The sequence below is a fragment of the Hyla sarda genome, chromosome 12 (genome assembly GCF_029499605.1).
Source record: "Hyla sarda isolate aHylSar1 chromosome 12, aHylSar1.hap1, whole genome shotgun sequence".
NCBI classification, from domain to species: Eukaryota; Metazoa; Chordata; class Amphibia; order Anura; family Hylidae; genus Hyla; species Hyla sarda.
In genome coordinates, this window is record NC_079200.1 from 40,007,476 (window position 1) to 40,030,728 (window position 23,253).

At 46.4% G+C, this 23,253-nt stretch overlaps 1 protein-coding gene across 2 annotated transcripts in view; it reads right to left on the reverse strand.

Moving 5' to 3' along the window:
• GPATCH8 (G-patch domain containing 8) overlaps positions 1-19,019 on the reverse strand; it is a 103,917-nt gene extending 84,898 nt beyond the window's left edge. For both annotated transcript variants that reach the window (XM_056548848.1, XM_056548847.1), the window contains exon 1: positions 18,871-19,019. In XM_056548848.1, the coding sequence (XP_056404823.1) occupies positions 18,871-18,918 (48 nt within the window). In that variant the 5' untranslated portion in view covers positions 18,919-19,019. The remainder of the gene's footprint in view (positions 1-18,870) is intronic.
• Positions 19,020-23,253: the final 4,234 nt, after the last annotated feature.

Here is a 23,253-nt window from a genome sequence, read left to right on the forward strand (position 1 = left end):
ATCTACAGCCTGTGTGATTCTCCCCTCTCTATCTACAGCCTGTGTGATTCTCCCCTCTCTATCTACAGCCTGTGTGATTCTCCCCTCTCTATCTACAGCCTGTGTGATTCTCCCCTCTCTATCTACAGCCTGTGTGATTCTCCCCTCTCTATCTACAGCCTGTGTGATTCTCCCCTCTCTATCTACAGCCTGTATGATTCTCCCCTGCAGACTGCCTTGTATCTCCTCTCTATCTACAGCCTGTGTGAGCGCTCTATCAAGGAGAAATAAGGGAAATAATGCAAAACCTTATGCTCTTCTGCTTTCTCTTAAAAGGTGCCAATACATATTATGCTAAAGCTAAAGATGACTTAATGCTCCAGCTATTGCAAATCTACATCACCGAGCATTTGTCTGTCTGGGTATGCTGGGAGTTGTAGTTCTGCAACAGCTGAAGGCACATTGGTTGGAAAACACTAGTTTAAAGGGGTACTCCACTGGAAAACATTATTTTTTTTTAAACCAACTGGTGCCAGAAAGTTAAACAGATTTGTAAATGACTTGTATTTAAAAATCTTAAACCTGCCAGTTCTTCTCAGCTGCTGTATGCCCCACAGGAACTTCTTTTCTTTTCAAATTTCCTTTATGCCTGACCACAGTGCTTTATGCTGATATCTCTGACCATTTTAGTTACTGTCCAGAGCAGGAGCAAATCCCCATAGCAAACCTCTCCTGCTCTGGACAGTTCCTGACATGAACAGAGGTGTCAGCAGAGAACACTGTGGTCAGACAGAAAGGAAATAAAAAAGAAAAAAAGAACTTCCTGTGGAGCATACAGCAGCTTATAAGTACTGGAAGGATTAAGATTTTTAAATAGAAGTAATTTACAAATCTGTTTAACTTTCTGGCACCAGTAAAGCCTTTGGCTGTCCAGGCATGCTGGGAGTTATAGTTTTGCAACAGCTGGAGGCACCCTGGTTGGGAAACACGGATCTAAATGGTAGGGGGTTTCGAATAAAAACTATTTAGAAAATTGCTTTATTTTGCATTTTAGGAAAGAAACGAAAAAAAAAAATATTTAGTTTAATGGCTTTTAGCGGGTGTTAATTAAAAAGGATAGGTTGTTTTCTGTAAGTTACCTACACATAAAGGAACTACACAGACAGCAGTTTCTTCACGTTTACTGGAAAGAATGCAGAAGCAAACACAAAGAACAAATATAGTATGCAGACGACCTCTCACACAAATGTGGGGTTTATTACTTAGACCTGAAATCCGGGGGCTTTAAAGCATATTAACGTCCAACTGCACGCCTATCTGCTCAATAAGCGAGCTCATATAATCCACAGGATTACGGGATCCACTGCATATGCACAGCACACATGACAAGCTGCTCCAGACTGCAGGACAACAGGGAATGGACGTTCCTCAATCAGGTCGGGATAGTCACACGTAGCAGACATTTCTGGACTGACCCACTGGTGTCTATCGGGCTTACTGCATCTCCATTCGGATAAAGGAAACTCATTTTCAGTTGTAGAAATGTCTTCAGAGAATAGGCTGAAGCGAATTTACCTCTCTTGGCACTTTAAAAGGGGTACTCCGCTGGAAAAACTTTTTTTTTTTTAAAGGGTCACTCTCATTGAAATTTATTTTTGCTATTGCACTCCTATTGCACTGCTATTGGTAAATAAAAAAATCTTCTAATATATCTTGTTTAAAAAAAAATTAAGCTTTCTATGGTTTATTTGTGCTTAAAAAAGCTCAAGAGCACATTTCCCCCATCTTACACACAGACTTAGGACCGAGGTCCAAACACAGGAAGTGCAGCCTGAAGTGCTTAGGGGGGGGTGTCCAGCCTCATCCAATCATAGCTCCTCTCACACTTAACTGCCATATGCTGTTGGTTGGACACACACCCCCCTCAGCACTCCAGGCTGCACTTCCTGTGTTTGGGCTCCGGTCCTAAGTCTGTGTATAAGATGGGGGAAAATGTGCTCTTGAGCTTTTTTAAGCACAAATAAAACATAGAAAACTTCATTTTTTTAACCAAAGTATATTAGAAATATTTGTTATTTACCATAAGGAGTGAAATAGCAAAAATTAGTTTTAATGAGAGTGATCATTTAAATCAACTGGAGCCGGAAAGTAAAAACAGATTTGTAATTTACTTCTATTTAAAAATCTTTATACTTCCAGTACTTATCAGCTGCTGTATGCTACAGAGGAAGTGCTTTTCTTTTTAAATTTATTTTCTATCTGACCACAGTGCTCTCTGCTGACACCTCTGTTAATTTTAGGAACTTTCCAGAGCAGGAGAGGTTTGCTATGGGGATTTGCTCCTACTCTGGACTGTTCCTGACATGGACAGAGATTTCAGCAGAGAGCACTGTGGTCAGACCGAAAATAAATTCCTGTGGAGCATATAGCAGCTGATAAGTACTGGAAGGATTAAAAGGGTACTCTGGTGGAAAACTTTTTTTTTTTTATCAATTGGTGCCAGAAAGTTTAACAGATTTGTAAATTACTGATATTATAAAATCTTAATCCTTCCAGTACTTATTAGCTGCTGAATACTACTGAGAAAATTATTTTCTTTTTGGTACACAGAGCTCTTTGCTGACATCATGAGCACAGTGCTCTCTGCTGACATCTCTGTCCATTTTAGGAACTGTCCAGAGCAGCATATGTTTTCTATGGGTATTTTCTCCTACTCTGGACAGTTCTTAAAATGGACAGAGATGTCAGCAGAGAGCACTGTGGTCATGATGTCATCAGAGAGTTCTGTGTTCCAAAAAGAAAAGAATTTCCTCTTTAGTATTCAGCAGCTAGTAAGTACTGAAAGGATTAAGATTTTTTAATAGAATTCATTTACAAATCTGTTTAACTTTCTGGCAGCAGTTGATTTTAAAAAAAACAGTGTTTTCCAGTGGAGTACCCCTTTAACATGTAGAACCTTTGTCAGTATTTTTAGCCAGAACCAGAAGAGAAGCACATCTTTTTCATCATACCCCTTCGCTCTGAAGGCTCTACGTCGGGTCTTTGCTTACAAATGCTTCTATGTGAAAGTGGCCTTAGGGCACCTCCACCACCGTTCTGAAGCAACATTTTAATGGAGTTTTTAAGCCAATGTCAGGAGTGCATAACTAAGGGGAATTATAAAAATAATAATAACTCAATCTTGCTTTGGCTTTAAAACATGTATGCACCCTGAAATGACAGTAACAATGACAACTTGTGTTATAGAGGAGACGCTTGCTGCATTTCATACTTAAAATACCAAGTGAGCAGCACAAATTCCTTAAACAGTCATAACCCAGTCCACATAAAGACAGAAGCCTGAGGACATGACAAGTACAAATTGTTAGGTGCCAGGGTCCTCTTCTCAAGAATGAAGTGCAGGTTCCTACAAGGGGAATCTTCCCTTCTGAAGCAACCTTACATTATATGTAGACAACATTTGCCACAGCGCTGTACAGGAGATCGTCATTGTCCCCACTGGAGCTCACAATCTAAATGAACTCTCCTAACCTATCCGTATGTGTTGGAGGAGTCCAGTACAGCTCTAGAAAACAAACAAGAACATACAAACTCCTTGCAGATGTTTTAATCCAAAAGGAGAAGAAAAAAAATCAAGGCAAACTGTTCAAAAGTATTCCGGACACGTCAAAGGTTTAGATTGCACATGGTCTTGGTCCTGAGACCTGCTGCAACTGGAAGTTATAACACGGTGAAGAGCAGAGTACCGTGCTTCACTCCATGGCGGTTATTCAAATCCAAATCAGTTACTATAAACTTTAAAGGGGTTTTCCACCTTTATACATCTTATCCCCTATCTGATCGCAGGGGTCCCGCCGCTGGGGACCCCCACGATCTCGGTGCAGCCCCGGCATTCTGTGCAGGGCGCTGCCTCCGAGACGGGGATGTGATGTTACGCCACGCCCCCCTCCATTCATGTCTATGGGAGGGGTTGCCATGCCCCCTCCCATAGACATGAATGGAGGTGATGTGGCATTACATCACTAGGCACCCCTCACATAGACATGAATGGAGGGGGGGGTTGTGGCATGACGCCACTAGGCCCCCTTCACATAGACATGAATGGAGGGGGGTGTGGCATGACGTCACTAGGCCCCCTACCATAGACATGAATGGAGGGGGGGGTGGCATGCCGTCACTAGGCCCCTCTCACATAGACATGAATGGAGGGGGGGGTTGTGGCATGACGCCACTAGGCCCCCCTCACATAGACATGAATGGAGGGGGGTTGTGGCATGACGTCACTAGGCCCCCTACCATAGACATGAATGAAGGGGGTGTGGTGTGACGTCAAGCCGGGGGCTTCACAGAGATAGCGGGGGTCCCCAGCAGTGGGACCCCTGCGATCATAAAGCTTATCCCCTATCCTTTGGATAGGGTATAAGATGTATAAAGCTGGAATACCCCTTTAACCCCTTGAGGACTGGGTGTTTTCATTTTTGCACTTTCATTTTTTCCGACTCCCTTTTCAATAATCATAACACTCCCAATTTCTCCCCTACAGCTCGTTTTTTACGCCACCAATTGTACTTTGTAATGACATCAATCATTTCATCATATTTCATCTACGGAGAAACCAAAAAAAAATTTGTAACTTTTAGACACCGTGCACTTTTTAATAAAAATGACAATCTTTATTCTGTGAGTCCATAAGATTACAACAATATTAACTTTATATAGGTTTTATTTCATTTTACTACTTAAAAAAAAAAAAAAAAAATATTATAACTTTTTGTACTTAAATTAGTATGTTTAAAATTGTCCTCTTCTGACCCCCATAACTCTTTGGGACCCCTCAAATGGGTCCTGATCAGCTGTCATGCCCCCTCCCATATACTTGCATTGAGGGGGTGGAGCTGGGTGTGATGTCATGAGGGGGCGGGGCTATGGCGTCAGGAGCTCCCAGCACCAGCTCTAGCGTTCGGAACAGTTTGTTCCAAATGCTGAGCAACGGAGTACCCCTTTAAGAGAACAATTTCTCTACTTGAAAATTCCGAAGTGTGAATGGGCCCTTACACTTTAAAACAGACATTAGTGTACACACACAATATTATGTTTGTAATTCTTAAAGGAAATCTGTCATCGGCATCACCCGCACTAACCTGTCATACAGGCTTGTAGTGCGGGTGATACTGATCAAAATGATACTTATGGCGTCCCGAACAGTCACTCAGTTCCGCCGTAATTAATCTTTGTCGGTATATGCAAATTAGTTGCTTGGGACATGGAGGGGGGCGGAGCTACAAACCCTGCTCCAGGCACTGTGACGTTATCTTCGCCGAGTGGGCTGCGCCAGGCTCCTCCATATTCTTAATCCCTCTCCCTGCTCGCCCGGCCTGTACTGCGCATGCGCCGCTTCCTGGGTACACCTGGAAGCGGCGTTTGGCTGAGATCGGCTCCTGGGAAAGATGACGTCACAGTGCCTGTAGCAGGGACCCAAGCTTTTCCCATGCCCCAAGCAACTAATTTGCATATGCCAGAAAAGATGCATTACGGCGGAACGGAGTAATGGTTCAAGACGCCATAAGTATCATTTTGATCAGTATCACCAGCATTACAAGCCTGTATGACAGGTTAGTGCGGGTGATGCTGATGATAGATTTCCTTTAATGCCATTAAAATGAATGACTTCACCCAGAAAACAGACTTAAAAAAAAAAAAAAATTATAAAAATTGTTTTTCTGGACTTTTTTTTTTTTTTTTACTGTTAAAAAACAAACAAAAAATTCCTAACCACTAACCACTCCGCTCCGCTCCATTCTGAGCAGTTTCCCAATATTTTATTCCACCACTTTCTGCTATTTCAGGAGCAATTCCGCATGTTGTTTTACTAGGACAAATACAAAACAAAAAATACATACCGAGATGCTGAATGTCATCATTTCCCGAAATACGTACAGATATGGGATTAGAAAAACAAATCACAGGGCAGATGTGACAAATTCAGGAGTGTAAGAAAGCTGGGTTTTATTTTACGGGGAATGTATAGTAAATTGATAGTTTGTTATTGCGGTTATTAGGTATGCATTCACTAAAGCAGTTGTCTCCAACACTCTGGACCGCCAGATGTTGCAGAACTACAACTCCCAGCATATCCGGACAGCCGTTGGCTGTCCGGGTATGCTGGGAGTTGTAGTTCTGCAACTCTAGCAGTCCACAGTTTGGAGAGCACTGCTCTAGAGTATGGTTTTGGAATTTGCCAGGCAGCATTCTTCTCATGTCCCTCTTTATAGATGTCCACAGACCAGTGAAGAACGAGCCGTATGGTTCACCATGAAGCTGGAGGAGTATACGTATATGCCACAGTCCATTGCACTGCAGTACAGTGATCAATCAACTTACAATGGCCTCAACATACAATAGTTTCAACATTGTACTACTACCAACCAACCAGAATGGGCATTTCAATGGTAAGACACCTGTATTACTGAAGTGCATGCACTGACTGGTGTCTGGTAGCGCCCCCTACAGTACAGGGAGGTATTACATGTTCTGTACTCTTTACCTGTACCAGGATTAGCTGCTCCTTTGGACACCAGGTGAGGGCGGCTCCATTACTTTTTTAGGACACTGTGTACTGTACAGGACCCTGAAGAAGCTCCTGTCCTCTACATAGACAGTGATTACAGCTCCCAGCAGATCTTTCTTACTTTTATATGGAAGGATTTGCTTTATCTATATTAGATATCTACTTAGTTTTCCTTAATCCTAATTTTTTCCTATTTTTGTATGGCATTTTGGTGGCTTCAGAACCAATGACCAGGTTTCCATAGAGTTATGGTTTCACCATACAATGGTCGTCCTGGAACCTATTAGGGAGCACTGTATATGATAGTTACTCCAGGTGGAGTAACATACAGAAGAGAGAGCTTACGGTACATGTCATCAGGAGCTCTTGTGACATTCATTTACTTGACAAGCCAAAAGCACAAAACTATTACTGGTAAAGGGGACATACCCGCGAACAGCTGAGGGTTAGCTCCTCAAATAGAAGCAAAACGGGCACCTGGAGCCAAGCGAATGTGTATTATTTTAACACATGAGCTGCCACTCTACAGATGTAGCTGTCTGCAGTGAGAGACAGCTGATGTATTCTCTGAACAGCGCGGGTAATGTGCAATGTGGACAAAAACTTAGGGGTTTTCAACATGTCTGCACATTGTTTAAAGGTAAAACCCAAAAACATGTATTACATAATTACTGTATAGTAAAAACTATACAGTAATATGGTAAAACTGCAAAAAACGTATGCGCTATTGTCACATATTTTCATCCACGCAGCACACTGCTGGTGATATGGTACGTCTGTATTGCGCCACAAGTCCTGCAGGATGAATGACCCAAAATAACATCCTAGATATATACAACAATGTTGGTACTGTTCATTATAGGTACAGTCTGGTCTGGACAGGTCACTAATACCAATGCTAGCCTGTCTGACTTTACCCTTAGATAGGTGTAGCCTTTACATCTTATCCCCTATCCAAAGGAAAGGTGATAAGATGCCTTATCGTGGGGGGTCCCATCGCTGGGAACCCCCGCGATCTCTCCTGCAGGGGCCGGAGTATCACGATGTCACGGCCGATACTCCGGCCCCTGTATTGCCCATCATCAGGCACGGAGTGAAGTTCTCTCCATGCAGCAGATAACAGGGGGTGCTGCAGAAGAGATCGCAGGGGGGTCCCAGCGCTCAGACATTTTATCCGCTATCCTTTGGATAGGGGATAACATGTCTAGGGGAGGAGTACCGCTTTAAAAAGGAGTGATCCAATATAACAAAATGTATCCCCTATCTGCAGGAGTGTCAGATCGACCACTGGGACCCCCATGATATCCCGTGTGGCACCCAGCTCTCCACATGAATGGAGGTGTGTTGACTACAGCACAAAGCTGTGGCCGAAAAGCCCCCTTCGTGTATCTGTATGGGAGACAACCAAATGCTGTATCTCCGACTCTCCCATAAAGATGCATGGAGGGGGCTTGTCGGCCACAGCTTTGGGCTGTAGTCTACACACCTCCATTCATGTGGAGAGCTGGGGGCCACAAGGGATATCATTGGGGGGTCTCAGTGGTCAGACGCCCAGCAATCTCACACTTATCCTCTATCCTGTGGACTGGCAATAAGTTATGTTCTACTGAATAACTCCTTTAAATAGGTAATAGTTATATTTATAGACACCTCATCGCCATATCTGTCTAGGACACCCAGTGGATACTCCATCCACCACATACGGATAAATCCTAATACACAGATATGTTAAACATTTTCATCAGTCTCACATTAAGACCCTCACGATCTCTAGATCAGAGACTCAAGAGAACTGTGCGGCTGTGTGCTTCCCTTCCTGGACTACTGCTCTATCCAACTCATTGCAGGAGACTGGATCCATAGACTTACAAAGGAGCCATCTACAGCAATGAGTCAGACAGTGCAGTCTATGGGAGGGGGTGTGACAGCCGTTATGCCCCCTCCCATACACTTGCATTGAGGGGCCATGACGTCAAGAGGGGTGTGGTCAACCCCCGCAGCACGAAAACAGCGTTAGAAACATTTACTTCCGGACGCTGGCCAGTGGAGTACCCCTTTAAGGGTGACACATCGCAGCAAGCACCGATGATAATTACAGGTGGGGCTAAAACTTTCTGGTTTAGGCTATGTTCAGACAGCGAAATGTCTGCGGAATTAATGGGATTCTGCTGCACTGTTCACACAGTGGAATTTCCGCAGCAGATGTTTCTGCCGCAAAAATCCAAATTCCGGTGTTTGCAAAGAAAAAAAAAATAGACCATTTTTCTTTTTGCGGATTTCTCTCAGAAATGCATTGCCATCTATGAGACAGCGCATTTCTGTGCGGTCCTAGTGCCCGCTGGATTAATCCAATGTGCGGAATGTCTTCACGTGTTTTCCGTGAGAAGTTTCCTCACAAATTACGCCGGGTGAACATGGCCTTAAGCAGTGGCAGCCAAGGGGCAGCCCAGTTATCAGTGAATTGCAAGCTCTAGCCACAACCAGTAGCCTTCTAAGGGCCCATCCACAGTGCGGATATTCTGCCTGTGAAATTCTGGTTAAGTAGAGTCCCAACATTTTCAATGGGATTCTGATCCTCTGTTCAGACTGCGGAATCGCCAAAAGCAGAATTCCGCTGAGGGAAAGTACATCACACAAAGAATTAATGTTAATTCTTTGGGTAGAATTCCGCCGGGACTGCATAGCAGAGTATGGACATTGCAAGCAGACATTCAGCCACCATACACAATCGATAGTCGGCAATAATCTAATGGTCAGCTTTAGGTTCTGTTCACATCAAAGCATATAATTGTACATTGCACATGCTTGGTTCTAGCCGGAAATAAACAACTCCCTCTTGACTGCAAGAGTATGTTCACACAGCATGGGATTCCGCTGCACTGTTCACACAGCATGGGATTGCGCTGCACTGTTCACACAGCATGGGATTGCGCTGCACTGTTCACACAGCATGGGATTGCGCTGCACTGTTCACACAGCATGGGATTGCGCTGCACTGTTCACACAGCATGGGATTGCGCTGCACTGTTCACACAGCATGGGATTGCGCTGCACTGTTCACACAGCATGGGATTGCGCTGCACTGTTCACACAGCATGGGATTGCGCTGCACTGTTCACACAGCATGGGATTGCGCTGCACTGTTCACACAGCATGGGATTGCGCTGCACTGTTCACACAGCATGGGATTGCGCTGCACTGTTCACACAGCATGGGATTGCGCTGCACTGTTCACACAGCATGGGATTGCGCTGCACTGTTCACACAGCATGGGATTGCGCTGCACTGTTCACACAGCATGGGATTGCGCTGCACTGTTCACACAGCATGGGATTGCGCTGCACTGTTCACACAGCATGGGATTGCGCTGCACTGTTCACACAGCATGGGATTGCGCTGCACTGTTCACACAGCATGGGATTGCGCTGCACTGTTCACACAGCATGGGATTGCGCTGCACTGTTCACACAGCATGGGATTGCGCTGCACTGTTCACACAGCATGGGATTGCGCTGCACTGTTCACACAGCATGGGATTGCGCTGCACTGTTCACACAGCATGGGATTGCGCTGCACTGTTCACACAGCATGGGATTGCGCTGCACTGTTCACACAGCATGGGATTGCGCTGCACTGTTCACACAGCATGGGATTGCGCTGCACTGTTCACACAGCATGGGATTGCGCTGCACTGTTCACACAGCATGGGATTGCGCTGCACTGTTCACACAGCATGGGATTGCGCTGCACTGTTCACACAGCATGGGATTGCGCTGCACTGTTCACACAGCATGGGATTCCGCTGCACTGTTCACACAGCATGGGATTCCGCTGCACTGTTCACACAGCATGGGATTCCGCTGCACTGTTCACACAAAGGAATTTTCACAGCAGATGTTTCTGCTGCGCAAATCCCAATTCCGTCGTCTGCAAAAAGACTACACTTATCTATTCTTTTTGTGGATTTCACTCGGAAATGCATCAGTCTATGACAGCGCATTTCGGAGTGGTCCTAAAGCCTGCCGGATTCTTCAAGTATGTTCGAGGGTTGGCCACCCGCTTACAACCAGATCTCCATAGACCACAATGGGCCTATTGGTTTGAATGGGCCAAATTACACAGCATTATAGGTTCAGCCTCTATACTTCAACACACAAACAGTACCAATGTAGCATAGGGCTAGGCGGTATGGCCAAATATGTGTATCGCTGTATTTTTCTAACTTACGGCAGTTCCACGGTATAGAACGGTATCCCCCTCCCTCAAAATTTATAATTAGCCCAACGCTGCACCCATCGGGGTAAATACTCACATGTCACCCGCAAGCGCTGCCTCCGGGTCCTCCTGTTTGTTGCAGCCGCCGGCGCTGAAACTATATTGTGCGGTATCCCTATACCTGGGCTGCAAAAGGTAAACAAAATAAAACTAACGCATGTTCTGACATCGGCCTTACGCTGGGGACGTGAACGTCGGACAGCCGTCAGCCTATCACCGGCAGCAGCGATGTTCCGCCTCGGCCGGTGATAGGCTGAGCCCACTGTCATGTAAGATTCTTCTTAAATGACAGTGTGCTCAACCTATCACCGGCCGAGGCGGAACATCACTGCGGCCAGTGATAGGCTGACGGCTTTCCGACGTTCCATTCCCTGGGAAGCAGGTCCGGACCGACGGGGAAGGTGAGTTAAAGTTTATTTTGTTTACCTTTTGCAGCCCGGGCATAGGGATACAGTATAGAGCAGTGGTCTTCAACCTGCGGACCTCCAGATGTTGCAAAACTACAACTCCCAGCATGCCCGGACAGCCAACGGCTGTCCGGGCATGCTGTGAGTTGTAGTTCTGCAACATCTAGAGGCTGAAGACAACTGGTATAGAGTGTCAGCGCCGGCGGCCGCTACAGACAGGAGGACGAGGAGGGCAGCGCTTGCAGGTGACATTTGTGAGTAGTAGTGCTGGGCTGATAATTAATTGGGGGGGGGGGGCAGAACAGCGCTCGCAGGTCACATATGATTAGTTCCCCGATGGGGACAGTGCTGCGCTGGGCTGATAATTCATTCATTCCCGAGGGAGAGGGGCCAAACCGGTATTGCGGTATGGGGATAAATTCATATCGTGCAGCACAAAAATTTCGGTATTCGTCATGAACTGGTATACTGCCCAGCCCTAATGCAGCAGACCATGGAGGCTGACGTCATATTCTGCCCCCAATGGCCTCTAGTCTCCCCAAAATTCAAAATTTGAAAATGTATTCTGTGTATATAAAAGAAGACATACTTGAAAACTGTAACAAAGACCTGACGAACGAAGGAGCCCTTCCGAAACGCGTCGTCTGCACCTGTATTATACTATAATAAAAAGTACCGAAACTGTACAGCTGACTCCCGTGTCATCACCGGTGAAGCGCTACCTGACAAAGTTGGATTTTTCACTGGAAGGAAAGGAAACCCCTGCCAGGATTTCCACCTTTCCACATCTGTCCTCCTGCATTCTACACAGTCCCCAACAGGACCGATGGTCGGCTGCTCCTCGGAGACCTGCTTAATGCACTTATTAGTGTTGTCCCTGTAATAGCGCAACCTGCAGAGGTGAGCAGGTACATCTTTATCTCTGATAATCTGCACTATATAGCGCCATCTCTATTTCTCTTTTTTCTGCAATCTCCAATTCCGAAGGTTATCTAAAACAGAGGTACGCGAGACATTCAGCAAACATTCATTCCGGGGAGAGAACGTTTTGGCATGTTAAAATATTTTGTGCCCAATCTTTTACTCTCAAAAGAGTTAAGTCACCGGCAGATGAGTCTGGGAGCTTATTCTCTTCCGAGCACACATGCATGCTCAGCGGAGCATACGTGTATGGAAAAGACAGGAGGAATAGCTGTCAGCCAAAAGAGTGACTGCTACTGAGAGCATATGGCCATCACAAGGCCCAAATCTTATACACCTCAGTAATATAGCTTCCAGTGCATAAGCTTTACATTTAATACAAAAACAGGAACTTGAGTTGATTTCTCTGCGCCACCATAATGGAAGTAATGTTAGGTAGTTGTCCCAAATATGTTACAACTGCATGAAGCTGTTTTATAGAAGTCCTTATATTAGATGGGCTCCTACATTTTTGGCTGCTAACCAACAATTATTGTCAGATTGCACTAAAATTCTCAACTGTGCCAATATTTTTAGTTACTACGATCAGGAGGATTTGTTTATAGCACGAGAAGATGTTCTACGATAAGAAACCATGAAGACAAAAGATCATATAGAATGGATGTATTTGCATCTGTCAGAATATGAAAAGAAAGGCAAATATACTCACACTGCAGAGCTTGGGGCACGCATCACACCTGCCCTATATAATCACAGGAAATAAAACTCTAAAAATAGTAAACTATATAGTAGCAGCATGTCAGCTCTGTGCACCGACAGCAATGAGCTGAGACAGAGCCGGCATGTCGTGTCCTCTGAGAAGTTTTGTTTACAAGGCAAGATTCCCAGGAACAGAAGGACAAGAGGACCAGAGACTGATGAGGAGATGACAGCAAGAGAATGGCAAACCATAAAGGGGTGGAAATGTAATTTTTTATATATATTATATATATATATATATATATATATATATATATATATATATATATATATATATATATATCTCTATCTCAACTGGTGCCAGAAAGTTATACAGATTTGTAAATCACTTCTATCAAAAAATCTTAATCCTTCCAGTAGTTATTAGCTGCTGAATACTACAGAGGAAAATAGTTTCTTTTTGGATTTCTTTTCTGCCTGACCACAGTGCTCTCTGCTGACACCTCTGTCCACATCAGGAACTGTCCAGAGTTTGCTATGGGGATTTGCTTCTGCTCTGTTCCTGACATGGACAGAGGTGTCAGCAGAGAGCACTGGGGACAAGACAGATAAGAAATGCAAAAAAGAAAAGAATTTCCTCTGTAGTAAACAGCAGCTGATAACTACTGGAAGGATTAAGATTTTTTTTTAATAGAAGTAATTTACAAATCTGTATAAGGCTGCTTTCACACTATGAAAAGTACCCGCTATATAACGCCCATTATAAAATAGCGGGCGATCGCGGGGTTAAACGGCCATTAGAAAAGCCCTAATGGACGTTAGAAAATCCCATTATAGTCTATGGGATTTTTCTAATAGCCGTTTTAACCCGTTATCGCCCATTATGAATAATGGACGTTATTTTGTGACAGAAGATAGTAACGGGAGAATTAGTGCATGCATTATTTCTTCCGCTCAATCGCCCGTCACAAAATAACATCCGTTATTAATAACGGGCGATAACAGGTTAAAACGGCTATTAGAAAAATCCCATAGACGATAATGGGATTTTCTAACGTCCGTTAGGGATTTTCTAATGGCTGTTTAACCCTGCGATCGCCAGCTTTTTTATAACAGACTTTATATAGAGGGTACTTTTCATAGTGTGAAAGAAGCCTAACTTTCTGGCACCAGTTGATATAAAAAATAAATAATAAATAAAAATAAATTAAGTTTTCCACCCCTTTATGGTTTGCCATTCTCTTGCTGTCGTCTCCTCACATCAGTCTCTGGTCCTCTTGTCCTTCTGTTCCTGGGAATTTTACCTTGTAAACAAAACTTCTCAGAGGACACGGCATGCCGGTGCATTGCCGTAGAATGAGATTTGCCTAGAATGAGATGGTCCGCCTCCATCACATCCTATTGGCTCACTCTTGTCACGTGACATATTTAAACGTCACGCATCGATGCGCACAGCAGTGTCAGTTTGGCTATCACAGGGAGAGGATCTCCTCTCCCTGTGATAACTGAAGCTGCACGGAGCTCTCATGGCCTCTGTGGCCCGACAGAAGTTCACACATGTACGCAGCTCATACGGCTGCCTCATATACACTTACTCTATTATTACATGTACTGTTGATCCACAGCGCTATCGGGATCCCGAGGGCACTGTGATCAGTGTGCGTCCCCGCGAGCGCCCCACGCCCGCAGCTCTACTCCCCATCCCCCGCAGCTCTACAGCTCTACTCCCCGTCCCCCGCAGCTGTACTCCCCGTCCCGTAAACGCTCAGGGAGCGGGGAACAGAAAGTAGAGCATCGGGCGCAGGTAAAATAGTACTGCGCATGCGCAGCACTACGCAAATAACTTAACCTGCGTCCGATGCTCTACTTTCTGTTCCCCGCTCCCTGAGCGTTAACGGGACGGGGAGTAGAGCTGCGGGAGATGGGGAGTAGAGCTGCGGGGGGCGGGGACGGGGAGTAGAGCTGCGGGGGGCGGGGACGGGGAGTAGAGCTGCGGGGGGGCGGGGACGGGAAGTAGAGCTGCGGGCGTGGGGCGCTTGCGGGGACGCACACTGATCACAGTGCCATCGGGATCCCGATAGCGCTGTGGATCAACAGTACATGTAATAATAGAGTTAATGTATATGAGCTGCGTACATGTGTGAACTTCTGTCGGGCCACAGAGCCCATGTGAGCTCCATGCAGCTTCAGCTATCACAGGGTGAGGAGATCCTCTCCCTGTGATAGCCAAACTGACACTGCTGTGCGCATCGATGCGTGACGTTTAAATATGTCACGTGACAAGAGAGAGCCAATAGGATGTGATGGAGGCGGACCATCTCATTCTATGGCAAATCTCATTCTACGGCAATGCACCGGCTCCGTCTCAGCTCGTTGCTGTCGGTGCACAGAGCTGACATGCTGCTACTATATAGTTTACTATTTTTAGGAAGGATTAATATTTTTTAATCGAAGTAATTTACAAATCTGTTTAACTTTCTGGCACCAGTTGATAAAAAAATAAAATAAAAATAAAAAAAGTGTTTTCCAGTGGAGTACCCCTTTAAAAGGGGCACTCCGGCGCAGCCCCCCGTTATAATCATTCCCTGGAGCATGTTTGCTCCAGGTCTGATTACTGGCGATCACAGGGGCCGGAGCATTGTAACGTCACTGTCCCGCCCCCGTGTGATGTCACGCTCCGCCCCCTCAATGCAAGCCTATGGGAGGGGGCGTGACAGCAGTTATAACTGGGTGCAAGATCACGGGGGTCCTCAGTGGCGGGACCCCCGCAATCAGGCATCTTATCCCCTATCCTTTGGATAGGGGATAAGATGTCTTAGCGCCGGAGTACACCTTTAACATGTAGAACTTCGGTCAGTATTTTTAGCCAGAACCAGAAGAGATGGACATCTTTTTCACCCTTCGCTCTGAAGGTTCTATGTCAGTTAATTTAAAAAAAAAAAAAAAAAAAAAAGTTAAATTCGTTTTCCACTGGAGTACCCCTTTTAAAGGCTAACGGGGAGAAAACAAACACAGAAACATGCTATGGTCTACAGCAGTGTTTCCCAAACAGAGGGCCTCCAGCTGTTGCAAAACTACAACGGGCATCCTGGGAGTTGTAGTTTTGCCACAGCTGGAGGCACCCTGTTTGGGAAACACTGGTCTACAGTGACGACAAGCATGACAAGAACATATTAGTAGTTAACAGAAGGAAACAAAAAAACGCTCATCGCATATGAAGTGCAGGAAGGGGTTACATTCTCCATATAGCAATATTAGATGTGTAATGTTATATCACTTAAAATGTTTCCTATATACATATCCTGAGGTCTAGGTTTGTAATCAACACATCATAAAGCCCGGTCATAGAGAAGGATATGAAGAACGTAACATGTGACATCTAGGAGGCAGGAATCCAATACAGAGACACCCCCCCCCCCCCCCCCCGACCTACGATGGCCCTGACATACGATTATTTCAACATACGATGGCCTCTCAGAGGCAGCATCAACATACGATGCTTTTGTATGTCGGGGCCATCGCATAAACGGCTATCCGGCAGCGCAGACTGCTTCAGCTGCCACCAGATAGCCGTTTACGGTGCCCCGTGTAGTCCGCTGATGATCACTTACCTGTCCTCGGAGCTCCGGCGCGTCCTCTTCCTCTACCAGTGGTCTTCAACCTGCGGACCTCCAGATGTTGCAAAACTACAACTCCCAGCATGCCCGGACAGCCGTTGGCTGTCCGGGCATGCTGGATGTTGTAGTTTTGCAACATCTGGAGGTCCGCAAGTTGTAGACCACTGTCCTATACTTTACATTGCACGGATTCCTCAACATACGATGGTTTCAACAAACGATGGTCCATTTGGAACGGATTACCATCGTATGTTGAGGGACCACTGTATAGGGCTAGGAGGTGGGTATTGTCAGGGCCATATTTACAGCTCTTGGCTCTTATGGTGCTTCCATAAAAGTCAGAATTTTCATGCCGATCTGTTCCAAATAAGCAGCAAAACCTTTGTTTTTGATTGACTGTAGATCAACCCCCCCCCCCCCTCAAGCTGGGTTCACACCACGTTTTTGCAATACAGTTCCCGTATACATTTTCAATTTGAAAACCGTACGGAATCGTATTGAAAACCGTATGTCAAAAGATGCTTCCGTTTTGCATCCTGTGCTGTTTTGTCCATTTTTTTTCCTGTACCCAAAACCGTAGCCTACCACGTTTTTTGGTCCGGGTGAAAAACTGTATGAAACCGTATACGTTCTCATTTAACATGGGAGTCAATGGGAACTGTACAGAACCGTATGTGCGTACTGTTCCATCCGGTTTGCACCATACAGTTTTTGACTTTGCACAGTAGTTTTTTTCCTTAGAATTTCAATCAAACAAGTGAAACTTTATTCGTAATGGAGTGAAAAGTTAAAACCGTATACGTTTTTTTTTCTTAAAAAACAGATGCAACCGGACATCATTTTTCAAACCGTATACGGGTTAAAATTTGTACACACGTTTTGATACAGTTTAGTCAGGTTTTTTTTTTTGGGGGGGGGGGGATCTGTTTTTCATCAAAACCCTGATACGGGAACTGTACTGCAAAAACGTGGTGTGCATGCAGCCTCAGTAAGGCTCTGTTAACATCCCATCATCTGATGGAAAAGAACTATGCAGCAAGCAGAGCTATTCTCCCCATGAGAGTGACACAAACCACCATGAGATCAGATAATCCTATCAGTGGAGACCAATGGGCACTGTAGGTGTCAGTCACATGACAGATCCAGCATTCTAGGTTTGTTCTGCTGTTACTAAAAACAAAAAGCAATGTGTGAACGAGTCTATAAACCAGTAGTTTTACCACAGCTGGAGTCACACTATTTGGGAAACACTGCTATAAAACACATAAACAACAGGAAATAACATCCACGTTATTTTACAGTCACTGGTCACAATTCTACTATATTTACTAATAATACTGTATGGGGAAAACTACTTTATAGGTCAGTGTGTGAGGAATGGACAAGAGGGATTCTGGGGGTCTGCAGGACAGATGATCTCAGGGGGATGCGGGACAAGGTGGATCCTGCATGGGCTGGGGGACAAGGAGGATAATGGGGGTGGACGGCAGTAGGAGGGGGGGGGGTGATGCAAGAAGAACCCCCATTAGCAGGGGGAATAAGGAGGGTAATTGAGGGGCTGGAGGACAAGGTGGGAAAAGGATCCCAATGAGCAGGTGGACAAGAAGGATTATGGGAGAGCTGGAGGACAGCGAGGATCATGATGGGGCTGGGGGGGGATCACAATAAGCAGAGGGGCAGGGAGGATGATGGTGGTGATGGGGGGCAAGAAGGATTAATGTGAGGCTGAGACAGAGGAGCCCCATGGACAGAGAGATAAGAAGGATCATGGTAGAGTAGGGGGGACAGAGGAGCCCAATGATCAGGGGGGACAGAGGAGCCCAATGATCAGGGGGGACAGAGGAGCCCAATGATCAGGGGGGACAGAGGAGCCCAATGATCAGGGGGGACAGAGGAGCCCAATGATCAGGGGGGACAGAGGAGCCCAATGATCAGGGGGGACAGAGGAGCCCAATGATCAGGGGGGACAGAGGAGCCCAATGATCAGGGGGGACAGAGGAGCCCAATGATCAGGGGGGACAGAGGAGCCCAATGATCAGGGGGGACAGAGGAGCCCAATGATCAGGGGGGACAGAGGAGCCCAATGATCAGGGGGACAAGGAGGGCCCAGGGTGGCTGTAGGCCACTATCTAGAATGGGGTTTCGGGTGATAGAAGACACGGACTGGGAGGGGGCTGGCACAGTAGGAGGAGCTAACAGGGAGCTGAGAGCCTGAGTTCATATAAGGTAACGCAAACACTGAGGTTCGGTAAGGACACAGAGATACGGAGCGCTGCCGGGACCCCGTACATACACAGGTGACGGGAGATGTGTGCACCCCGGCCGGATATTAGCGCTGCTCCGCACCGTACGATACACTCCCTACACTCACTGCCGACGAGCCTCACTAAACTTTCCCCGGTACCTGGAAGTCTCGGTCTTCGTTAAACCGGGAGAATCTATCCGCGGCCATCTTCCTGCGTCTGCGGGAACGACTGTCGCCTCTCTAAAACCCCGCCCACTCTCCGCAAGACGCACGGCAGAAGCCACGCCCCACGACGGGAGCACGTACTAATTCTACCCATGTCGTACGTAAGCTCCGGGCTCCGCCCCCCGGCTGCTGGGGCTTGCTGACGTCATGACATTGAAGCGTAGTTCAGAATGGCTGTAGAGGGTTCTGTGGTGATGATCGGTCTCTGCTGGGTATCGCAGGACGATCGTACTACTTACCGGCATCTGACCGTACGATCAGACGCGTCTCTGTTTATATCAGTGGTTAAGACCAGCAAGTACTGAGACAGAATGGATGTACATGGAGGGGGTGGGTATTCTGGGCTGGTGCCTAAGGCCATCTCCAGGGAGGCCCTGATGGGATCTGTTCCCTTCTAGGTCTGGTCATTAGGTCAGGGGGGTAAGAGCCGAGGTACTTTCTGCCTCCTGAAGTGGTGACCCTCCCCCACCCGAGGTGCTGGAGCTCAGGTGGTAGTGGCAGCCCATAGAGGGGCTCACCTCACCTTTTTGCACGATTTGGAGAATTCTTTATAGTGAAATGTCCCAGTACAGAACATAGTCCTGTACTACACTTAGTCCCTGTCAGGTTGAGTCCCTCAGTGACCGACCTGGGGTACAATGTTATTTAGTACAATGTTATTTATTGTAATAGGTATATGGTCAGTATGCTAATGTATAGACCAGTGTTTCCCAACCAGGGTGCCTCCAGATGTTGCAAAACTACAACTCCCAGCATGCCCGGACAGCCAAAGGCTGTCCGGGCATGCTGGGAGTTGTAGTTTTGCAACACCTGAAGGCACCCTAGTTGGAAAACACTGGTATAGTCAGTATAAAGGACCTTTGGAGGACTAATGTAATTGTCTAAAGGACCTTTGAGATGTCACATGTTATATTTATGTTACCCAGAGAGTCACCAGCTTAACACATGACCCGCAGCTTGACCTATGGGGTTCTAGTTCAGCCCCCCCTTTATAAGGAAGGGAGGTGCTGCAATCTGTGTCTTTCTTATGGGGTACAGTCAAAGACCAGATGTCTCAGTGATAGTGTCCAGTACCTGGAAGGCCTCAAATCTACCGTCACTTCCAGTAAGTCAAGTCTATGTCTGCTGTCACTGCCTACAGTCCAGTCGAGCCTAAAATCAATTATCTAAAGTCCATTACAAGTATAATTGGTCCCAGCAAGTTGCGAGGTCCTTCTGTGTTCCGGGCCACCTCTCTAGGATTCTGGCCGAGCAGTAGAGACTATAACAACTGTCTGACCTCAGTAAAGCCTCCGTTAAACCATAACCTGGTCGCGGACTCTCATTTCACTGCCTAGCCATTGGGATAGCGGAGATATTGTTTGGGTGGTTCCCGATACCCAAAAAAAACACTCTGGCATCACGAACATTAGGGGTTAATAACATCTTGCCCCTGGGGTTAATACCATCTGCCCCATCCACCTAAACCCTTCACGCCCCGTGGTCACCCCATTACTCGAGGTCACCACAATAGATCCAGCCAGATGACCAGGCAGTATATCACTACACTCATCTATTTTTTATTTGTTACTCACTGTGCCACTATAGGTGTTTGTTCAATAGGACCCATCTGGGTGCGGTGCCCTAAGGGGCATCCCTTGTGTCGTCTTGGGTTGTTGTGTGTGGCCATCAGGTTCCTCACCTCCCTGCAACCCCTATTCCTGCTGTGTCCATGAGTCATCACCTATGTCATGGACACACTTCCTTGATTGACAGCTGTGAGTGCAGGGCTCAGAGCTGGAGGAAAAATCCTCCCACTGTCAGCTTGTGTCCCGCTACTGTCATTGAGGACATGCTGGGAGTTGTAGTTTTGCTAATGCTAGGGGAGATGTAAGCAGACAGCATACTGAGGGAGGGGGAGGAGACCTGCACAGTGAGGCCACGCCCCCTCCCTTTGAGAGGAATTCAGACTAGTGAGCTAAATTAAAAGTGTAATAAAAAAAATAAAGGTGCTAGACACATAAATGAGATGTACATGGTCAGGATTAGGTACTGAGTGATATATTTAAAAATATATATATGTTGTTGGATCTGATGGGTACGCTTTAATCGGGTGTCTGGCCTCGTGTCAGGAACCCAGCACAGGTGTGAATGCAGCCTAAGGCCAGTGTTCACATATATTTTTTGGCACATGTTACCAACATACAGGCTGCAAAACATGACCCACTTTTCTCAATGGGTATACGCTCTGCAGCTATAATCTGTATTTCCACTGTATCCGCCTTCATGATGGAACCAAATATGATGGTTGATCCTCCCATTGCTGTAGGGACAGGAAACAGAGAGGTTTATAAGGGCCCCTCCCCTTACACACCCCAATATTTTCCCCCTACAGGGATAGGGAAGAGAGAGGGATGCGTGGGCCTGTCAATCGGGGCCTCATTTGGTCTCGTCCCTTCTGGACAAGACTCACACACACACACATGACGGTGTGTCATATACCTGGATGGCGTGGTAAAGACGAACTCGAAGGCTAGCCGGACTGAGGGGGGTTTAAGGACGAAAAAAAACCTCTCGCCGAAGTAAGTAGAGTTGCGCCTTGAACATAGAAAAGTGGCTGCATATGAATATCGATCCTGTCCACTCTCCTATATTTGTGTTTTTTTTGCTTCTTCATTATATTATTCGGAGTGGCGAGTCACTTGCCGAGAAGGATTGATGCGGAGAAAGGACTGATATGAGAGATCACTGGTTGTATCTACGGGCTTTCTAAAGTGTGTGAGTGGTTCCAGTAACCACTCACCAAGTGTAAGTGTGAACTTTATTCATTTAAAAGTGTTGCCAACTGAAGGATCAGTACACCGCTCCCAAAAAAGTTTTTTCTTGTACTACTTTCTACACACACACACACACCCCTGCCAAGCGCACTAAAATCTCCTTTAGATTCTTTCCCTGCTCCTGATGACACCCCTGCAGCATCTGGTGCTTCATCAGAACTTGAGTTAGATGAGGGGAATGGGGATGACTGAAATATTGGGCAAATACTATTTTGATTCAAGTAATACAGGCTCCCCTTTAGCCGCTTTCCGGGATACTATGGATATTGAGGAGGAAGTAAAATCCTGTTCTATTCAGGATGAAATATTTGGCAGTTGAGAGGCAAAAAACACAAGGTTTTCCCTGTAAACCCAAACCTTAAAGGGGTATTCCAGGAAAAAAAACTTTTTTTTAATATATATATATATAAGTTAAACAAATGTATAAATTACTATTAAAAAAATCTTAATCCTTCCAATAATTATCATTATTGAGTTGTTCTTTTCTGTCTGGCAACAGTGCTCTCTGCTGACATCTCTGCTTGTCTTGGGAACTGCACAGAGTAGGAGAGGTTTGCTATGGGGATATGCTTCTACTCTGGATAGTTCCTCAGACAGGTGTCATCAGAGAGCACAGAAATTAACTTAACTTCAGGGTGTGCACGCCCCCTGAGGAAGCTCCGGTGTTTGAGCGAAACATATGTTGGGGTTAGTACACTAACTGGTAAGACTTGTTTACTCTGTATAGACTCCGGGATTGTTTAACCCTTTAACGTCCTGTGCCGGCTCCCGCGATATGAAGCGGGGTCGCGCTGGGACCCCGCATCACATCACGTCGGTCCCGGCGCTCATCAACGGCCGGGACCCGCGGCTAATACCACACATCGCCAATCGCGGCAATGTGCGGTATTAACCCTTTAGAAGCGGCGGTCAAAGCTGACCGCCGCTTATAAAGCGAAAGTGAAAGTATCCCGGCTAGTCAGTCGGGCTGTTCGGGACCGCCGCGGTGAAATCGCTGCGTCCCGAACAGTTTGCAGGACACCGGGAGGGCCCTTACCTGCCTCCTCGGTGTCCGATCGACGAATGACTGCTCCGTGCCTGAGATCCAGGCAGGAGCAGTCAAGCGCTGATAACATTGATCATAGGCGTGTTAATACACGCCAGTGATCAGCATAGGAGATCAGTGTGTGCAGTGTTATAGGTCCCTATGGGACCTATAACTCTTTCTCTGCATGTGTTTCCTGGACCACTGAGGCGGTACTGGACTTTGTGAGCTGTCCTTCTGTTTGCTACACCACCGAGGCCGTGAGTAAAGTCCCCTGGAAGTGTCCTCTCCCTCCGAGCCCTGTGCCCTCCATACCCGTTGTCCTCCCTCCCCCCCCCCCCCCCCCCCCCGTGCTGGACTCTGGACTTCTGCAGCCGCCATGTCATATGCTCCTTGCTGCATTGCCCCGTACTCCATCTCCCTCTGCTCCCCTATGCCCCTTCCCTCCCTGCCCACTCCCCTGTCCCGCTCCCAGCG